This window comes from Callospermophilus lateralis, chromosome 2, assembly GCF_048772815.1.
Source record: "Callospermophilus lateralis isolate mCalLat2 chromosome 2, mCalLat2.hap1, whole genome shotgun sequence".
Classification (NCBI taxonomy): domain Eukaryota; kingdom Metazoa; phylum Chordata; class Mammalia; order Rodentia; family Sciuridae; genus Callospermophilus; species Callospermophilus lateralis.
The window spans coordinates 108,580,274-108,588,475 of NC_135306.1; the positions used below are offsets into that span (position 1 = coordinate 108,580,274).

The 8,202-nt window shown below is 52.7% G+C and overlaps 1 protein-coding gene across 1 annotated transcript; it reads left to right on the forward strand.

Moving 5' to 3' along the window:
* Positions 1–267: 267 nt before the first annotated feature.
* Positions 268–6,242, forward strand: Thy1 (Thy-1 cell surface antigen). The gene is made up of 4 exons (XM_076843688.2): positions 268–348; positions 3,587–3,641; positions 4,116–4,454; positions 4,949–6,242. The coding sequence occupies exons 2-4, from the start codon at positions 3,605–3,607 to the stop codon at positions 5,059–5,061; spliced, it is 489 nt and encodes a 162-aa protein (XP_076699803.1). The 5' UTR covers positions 268–348; positions 3,587–3,604; the 3' UTR covers positions 5,062–6,242.
* The last annotated feature ends 1,960 nt before the right edge of the window (positions 6,243–8,202 follow it).

The following is an 8,202-nucleotide window of genomic DNA, read 5'->3' on the forward strand; positions in this document are numbered from 1 at the left end:
CATTGCGGGGGCTCGGGGAAGCGGCTAACGTTTTTTTGGGCTGCCCCACCCTGATCTCAGGGCCCAATACTCTCGTGTCCCTGGCCAAGCCAGCCAGTCACAGGGCTGAGGACCCCCCTTCTGCAGCAGTCAGCCACCTTCCCACACCAAGACCCAACCACCTCCTCCCCCTTCTCTGCCCGCCCCCTCCATCCTTTCCCCTCAGCCTCTGATTGGCTGAGCCCTGAGGCCCTCCCTGCTCCCGCTTCTCCCACCCCTGGTGAAAACTGCGGGCTCTTTGCAGGGTGCAGCAACTGGAGGCGGCGGTGCATCCAGAGGAGGCTGCTGCAGCAGAGCAACAGAGCGCAGGTGAGAGCTAGAGCCAGGCCGGACCTGGGTCGCAGGGAAAGCCACCAGGTGCCCCTACAAGCCTTCTCAGCCCAAGGCTTCGGGAAACTGAGGGCGCCAGGGAAGGATCTGCTTCCCAGGCCGGGGCGGGAGTGGGACGCGCTGCAGGGTAGCAGCCACGCCGCAGCCCGCCTTTTACGGAAGGCGCTCGGTAGCTTTTACTGGTGGAGGACGGTCATCTGGGGCTGGGGCGCTGGAGAAGAACCGAGAGGAAGGACACTAAAGACAGCCTTTGGTTCTGCTCTCCACCCAGACTCTCCACTGGCTCTCCACCGAGCCCAGTTCGCAAAGGTGGGAGCGGGGCGAAAATGGGGGGAGAAGACGGAGGGTGGCAAGCTATAGGGAATCTCTGCGGGGTGACCTCGCCGCGGGCTGGGTGTGGGGCACCAGAGGTAGGGAAACCGCAGTGCCGCGGGCGGGGACTGGGTGGAAGGCGGGCAGACGGGGGAGGGGAGATCTGAAAAGGATGAGAGAGGGGGAAGGGGAACCTCAATTGAAAAAGGAGAGGATTGGAATACAGAAACCAAAGAAGGGTGGGGCCAGCCGAGCGGGGGCTGGAGAGGGAGGCAGCGCAGGGCTTCTCTGGGTTTGGGCTGCAATGACACCCAGCAGAGGAAAAAAATAGACTGCCCCTCCTTAACCACTCTCTACCCTCCCTTTGGCTTTACATCCCCCAGCCCCAATGAATTTCTTCCCTTTCTTTCTCTGGCCACCGCTCCCCCTTCCTCTTCTAGTTCCCAAGCCCGTACTCCTCCTCCTCCGTAACCCAGTGCCTTCAAATCAAAGACCTGCGCCCGCCCAGGCTCCTCAGCTGCAGAGCCCCAGGATTCGGCACGGGGCGGCAGCCGTACCCCGGAAGGAGAGGGCACCCTAGCTTCGCCAGCCCAGGGGCTGAGCGCCAGGTATCCTAGGCTGTGAAAGGCGCTCCCGGAGCCCCCGGGCGCAGGGAACCAACACAGGGCCTGAGCGCTTTCTCAGGCGCGCGCCCCTCCAGTGACCTCGCGCCCCTCCGGAGACCGCTTTCAGGCTAGCCCTGCTGCGGACAGTCTAGACTACCATTCCTTGTCACCTCGCGAAGATGCTGGTCCAGCCTAGGCTGGGGGAAAAAAAAAAAAATATATATATATATATATATATATATATATATATATATATATAAATTTTTTTTCTTTAGCTTTAAAAGATAAGGCAAGGAGCCTGTTGAAGCCAGACTAGAAAACTGCAACCCCTGAAATCCCAGAGCGCTTAACATTTGGAAGCATTTTTGGCTCCTGTACAGAGAACACTGTTTCTTTCCCTTAAACACCTTAACTGAGCACCCAGTGGAAGCCTATCTGGGAGCTCACTGACCAGACACACCTGACATCATCCCTAGCCATTAGCCTTTCAGGATCATTTATGCAGCAATGTGCTACCAAATGTTTGTCATTTTTCTAATCCTCACCAAACCCATGGGAATCTAAGGCTCAAAAAGAACCTCATTTCTTCATCCATTCAATAAGTATCTTTTGCCAAGCACGCGGCTGGTAATCCCAGCGGGAGGCTGAGGCAGGAGGATGGCAAGTTCAAAGCCAGCCTCAGCGATTTATCAAGCAACTTAAGACCCTGTCTCTAAATAAAATGATTTTTTTAAAAAGTGCTGGGGATGTAAGTTAGTGGTTAAGCACCCCTGGGTTCAATCCCTGGTACCAATAAGTAAATAAATATCTTTTGAATATCTGTTAATATACTGGGAAATATTCTAGATATTGGTAAAAATTTTCTTGAACAAATGGAAATAAGTCTCTGAATGAGGAAATTTTGTTCAATTGCTCATTAGAGTTTTCATTTTGAAAGACAAAATGAGTCCTGGAGATTTGGTTACACAGCAGTGTGAATGTACTAAACCTTAATGAATTGAACCCTTCAAAAAATGGTCAAGCAGGGAATAGTGGCAAAAGCCTGTAATCCCAGTGGCTCAGGAGGCTGAAACAGGAGGATGGCAGGTTCAAAGCCAGTCTCATCAATGACAAAGCACTAAGCAACTCCTGTCTCTAAATAAAATACAAAACAGGGCTGGGGATGTGGCTCAGTGGTTGAGTGCCCCTGAGCTCAATCCCTGGTACAAAAAAAAAAAAGATCAGGAGGACTGAGGATGCAGCTCAGTAGTAGAATGCTTGCCTGGCATAATTGAGAGCCTGAGTTCAACCTTAGACACCATGAAAAAATAAAAAATTGACTAAGAGCCTACCACCATGGTGCACACCTTTAATCCCAACAACTCAGATGCTGAGGCAGGAAGATTACAAGTAGGCCAGGTAGGCAACTTAGTGAGACTCTGTCTCTAAAAATAGAAAGAAGGGGAAAAAAGACTGGGGGTGTAGCTCAATGGTAAGTACTCCTGGGTTCCATCCCTAGTACACCATTGCCAAAAATGATTAAGATAGTAAATGTTATACATATTTTTTATCAAATTAAACTTTTAAAAAATTAAATAGGAGTCCTGCCCTCATAGGTCTTACATTCCTGGGGAAAAAAAGTGGTAAAGATAAATTCATCTAGCTGGGTGCAGTGTAATCCCAGCAACTTTCGGCTGAGGCAGGAAGATCACAAGTTCAAGGTTGCAAGTTTGAGGCCTGACTTGGCAATTTAGTGGGATCCTGTTTCAAAGTAAAAATTTTAAAAGGGCTGGGGCTGAACGAAGTGGCACACACCAGTAATGCCAGAGATTGGGGAAGAGGAGGCAAGAGGATTGTGAATTCAAAGCCAGCTTCAGCAACTTAGCCATGCTCTAAGCAACATAGGGAGACCCTGTCTCAAAATATAAAAAGGGTTGGGGATGTGGCTCAGTGCCCCTGGTTCAGTCCCTGGTGGGGGGCAGGGGGCTAGGGGAGTAACTCAGTGGTAGAGCACCCCAGGTTAAATCCCCAGCACCACAAACTTAAATAATAAAGTCAAAGATGGAAGCTCTACTAGGAAGTGCTCGGCGGTCAAGCACAGACACACCATTCCAGGGTGCATTCTCCTGCCTCCTTGCTGTGCTTGAGGGGGAAAGAGCAAGGGCAGTTCCACCTTCCGAGAAAAATGGGGAGAGGAAGAGGGATGGAGGGAGGGCTTAGATGTCCACCATGTTCCCCAAGAGCCCATGTCCTAGCAGTAAGTATGGGCACACTTGCCCCATCTCTTGGCTGATTCCCATCTCGTCCCACCCCATATCCAGGACTGAGCTCGAGGCACCATGAACCCGGCCATCGGCATCGCTGTCCTGCTGGCAGGTACTGGGCAAGGGACAGGGCTAGCATTCTAGGCATACTGGCTTATCCTTCAGAGAAGCTAATATCTTTCTTGCAACCTCAGAAAGTACAGGTGACTGAAGGACAGAGGGCTCTTTTTCATCCCAAGTAACTCGACCTGGTGACCTGCGGACTGCCAGAGGTGGTCTTCAGAAACATCCATTGAGCCCTGCCCCATACTAGTGAACTGGACTCTCTGACGAGGAATAAGACCCTCACTGGTCCCCCAAGACAGACCTCCTGTCCTTGAAACACACACACACAAGACCCAGGGCTCACACAGACTAGGGAGGGAGTCTGGCAGGGTGGACTGTCCCTCTAGGACCCCTGGTTTGGGAGGAGACACTCAATGAGTGACCCCTATGTTCTGCTGAGCCTGGCCCATGTCTATGTGGGTGGGAGGCCCCCTGCTCTGTCAGCTCTCCCCCAATTCGAAGGGGGCACTGCTGGTGCCAGTCTTGCAGGTATCCCGAGGGCAGAAGGTGACCAGCCTAACAGCCTGCCTGGTGAACCAGAGCCTCCGTCTGGACTGCCACCATGAGAATACCACCACCTCGCCCATCCAGTACGAATTCAGCCTGACCCGTGAGAAAAAGAAGCACGTGCTCTTTGGCACCGTGGGGGTCCCCGAGCACTCATACCGCTCCCGGACCAATTTCACCAGCAAGTACAACATGAAGGTCCTCTACTTAGCCGATTTCACCAACAAGGATGAGGGGATCTACACGTGCGAACTCCGCCTCTCCGGTCAGCCTCAAACCATGCCCCAGTCACAGAACATCTCTGTGCTCAGAGGTGAGACAAGTCCCCAAACAAGGCTGAGAACAACCAGGCTGGTGAGGACAGCAGTTAGTGTCCTTAGCTAGCTGGAAAGGCAAGGAACCCATAGCTCCCTTCCCCTCTCCCTACTGCTGCCTGGTCCCCTGAGGTGCCATTGCCTTCACTGTGGATGGGAGAAGAGCAGCCTGTCAGCCAACAGAGCAGTGTAGTAGCCACTTCTACTGCAACTACAGACATTTGGCCTCCCAACCCTTTCCCCCACCTGGAAAGCAGAAATGACCTTACCTCCCTCACCTAGTTTTCTTGTGATGATGTTTACCAAGATTTTCATAAGATATGTGTTCAAGGGGCTCAGAAATCTGCAAATGGGAAAGACAGTTGATTCTTCTAGACCAGCTTGGTCTAGCTAACAATCATGGCACCAATTCCTCTGAAGGGAACCCACTCTTACTTTGGGCCTTTGCCTGCCTGAGACCTGTTCCTTCCCCCACCCCATTCTCTCTTCACAGACAAGCTGGTCAAGTGTGAGGGCATAAGCCTGCTGGCTCAGAATACCTCATGGCTGCTGCTGCTCCTGCTCTCACTCTCCCTCCTCCAGGCCACGGATTTCATTTCCCTGTGACTGGTTGGGCCCACGGAGGACACAGGAAGCCTCAAGGCCCAGTGCAGAGAAGGTCCTGCTTCTCTGAGTTGGCTGACCCTCTCCTCCCAGTCCCTCTCACACCTTGGGGAGACATGGGGACCCCACCCCTTGTAAGGAATCCCAGTGCTGCATGCCATCATCCACCCACCTTACCCACTGCCACTTCACCCTCTCCGCACGCCACTGGCTGTCTTTTTGTACTCTTTGTTCCAGAGCTGCTTCTGTCTGATTTATTTAGGGTTTATCCTTCCTTTTCTTTGGGAGTTTGTGACAAGGGAAGCCAGGGTAGGAGACCTGGTGGAGAGTGAAATCATGTAACCAGTAGAGGGTACCAGTCTCTGGGTGAGTCTATCCACACCCACCAGAACCACAGGCCTGGGAGAGACCTGGACAGGGAGGGGGTGGGGTGTGTCTGGGTCTGGCAGACATGCTCTGTTCTAAGATCTGGCACCTCAAGACCCCGGTGTGAGGGCACCGCCCAGCATGTGTAGCCATGGCATGAGGGTGAGAACTGAGCGTCTCCAGGAACATTCTCAGCCACAGCAAAAAAGCCACCCTCTTGCCACAGCAGAAGTCTCCTAGGGACGGTGGGCCAGAGGCCTGATCCAGTGGAGATGCAGAGTCCGCCAGAAAGCAGCAGCACAAAATGGAGGGGTGGAGAAAGTGGGTGGGAGGTGAGGGTGCATTACCCCTCCACAGTGAAAGAAACTGAAATGTGAGGCTGCTGTCCCTCACTGCTGCAGCCTGCAGTTGTGAGGGTGGCAGAGGAGGACAAACCCCTTCCTGGATTGTCCCAAGCTCCCAAGAGCTTCCAGATCACTAACCTGCAGGCTCTGCAGGGAGGAAAGAGAGAGTCCCAGAGCCACAGAGCTTGGCCCAAGTTCCTAAGGGAGGCTCTTCTTTCCCTTGCCCATAAGTGCCAGCCCCTGCTGGCTGGGCCCTGAGCCCCCAGACTTGCCTCCTCCGGAACCGAGGGGGGCCCAAGGCAGGCCATGGAGTGAGACCCCGAAGAAGCACACTCCTTGGGAGACGGCTTTTCCCATCACCCAGCTCCCCACCCGGCAGCTCTGCCTGTCCCGTGACTGTGTATAGTGCCACCACAGCTTAATGGCATCTCATTGAGGAAAAAGCAAACTGCACAATAAAACCAAGCCTCTGGAGTTTGTCCTTGTGTCCATCTCTGCTTTTGCAGACCCCGGGCTGCTTTTTCCCTTGGCTGAGGATCTCCGTGGGCTAGAAATCTGAGGAGACCCTGAGGGACACAAGCCCTTCCTCTGTCCTTGTCTTCTCCCCTCCCACCACTCTCTGCAAACCCCATCCTCAGGGATATGTCTCTGCAGGCTGGGCTTCTTTTCAGAATCACTCTAATAATTGGGCTGGGGATGTGGCTCAAGAGGTAGCGCGCTCGCCTGGCATGCGTGCGGCCCGGGTTCGATCCTCAGCACCACATACAAAGATGTTGTGTCCGCCAAATTCTAAAAAATAAATATTATTAAAAAAAAAAAGAATCACTCTAATAAGACATATTTGCTCAGATAAATGGAAGTTCCCTCTTTGCTGACTCCCCTGGCTGCAACAAGGGACCCACCTGCCAATGTGTGGGCCGAGCCTCACGACCCCGGCTCTGCAAGCAGCTTTGCATGAGCAAGCGCTGAGGCATGCAGTCTGCTTTTTCTTCTCACCTTGTTTGTTCAGAAATGCCCCCTGAGTCTATTTACCATTGAGAAGGCATACACTGGAGCACAGGAGGGAGGTTTGGTGGGAGATGTCCATGCCATCAAGGTGACAGGACCGGTGTGAATTCTTCAACCCAAAAGGCAATAATAGCCAAAGAAAGGGTGGGAGCCAAATACTGTCCCCCTGAATTGGAAAGGTAACAAAGCCTCACCCCTGTCTCCCGCCCCTGAAAGTAATGAGTAAAATATGAACAAGTATCAGGGTCATCCTGGGACTGGGGCTCCATTGCTGTGAGTTAGCGAGGCAGCAGCGCCAGCCTGCTCCACTCTGCCAGGGAATGTGGGGGAGGAGGCTGACTCATTTGATATTTAGCACTGACTAGGATGGTTCTCTCTGAGCATTTTTCTTAAAGGCTCACATCTAAATTAATGCCACTTGCTCCCACTCTTCCACTACCTCCCGCCCACGCCTCTGCCCTGCATTGGCCCCTCTGGTGACTATGTGCAAAATAAAGCAGAAGAAACTTCCCATCACAGAACACGAGACTGCAGGGCAGTCAGCTGATGCAGCCAGCCCTGAGCTCTCTGGGGAGGGGACACCCTTGTGACCCTGGTTCTTGCTCAGCACTCCTGGGGCTAGGAAAGAAGACTTGGTGAGAAGAGACATAAGGGGGAATGGAGTTCAGATGCCAAGTTCAGGGTAAGTGAGAGATCAAACTCAAACGTTTTTCAGGAAAGAATTGGGAGGCCAGGTGTGAAGCTCCATCCGAGAGGCCAGTGTGTGACCCTGGCACCTGCATGATGCCTCCTCTATGCCCTTTGTCACACCTGACACTATCTCCCTGAAGCTTAGCGACACTCTTAGACAAGGGCCCCAGAGATGGGACTGCCCACTGCAATCATCTCAGGGGAGCATCCCTGAGGCGTGGAGCAGGTAGGGTTAGCCTAAGGAGGCCAGCAGAGGACGATGGACTATGGGAAGGCAGGAAAGGTGAAGGAAGAGGTCTTCAGACCTCGCAACACAAACCAACCCAGAATGACCAGGCCATGAGCAGGTGGCCACAGGCTTTTAGAAGCAGGCCTCTCTGATCAGGCCAACAGGTCTGTGGAGGCCGTGATGACAGTATTTAGAAAGGACATGAAAACTGCAAATTCAGGGAGGAGATGGACATCATTCCAAGGGAGCAGGAGGATGTTTGTCACAGGTCCCCTGATGCTGTGCAGATTTCTTTCTTTTTTTATATTTTATTAGTTGTTGTTGGACCTTTATTTATTTTTATGCAGTGCTGAGGATTGAACCCAGTGCCTCACACATGCTAGGCGAGTGCTCTACCACTGAGCCTCAACCGCAGCCTGAGTGTAGATTTCTTGGTTGGCCAGTGAAAATCCCCATGTCTCATGGAGACACACATTTGCCAAAGACATGGCCCCACCCACCTTTTTG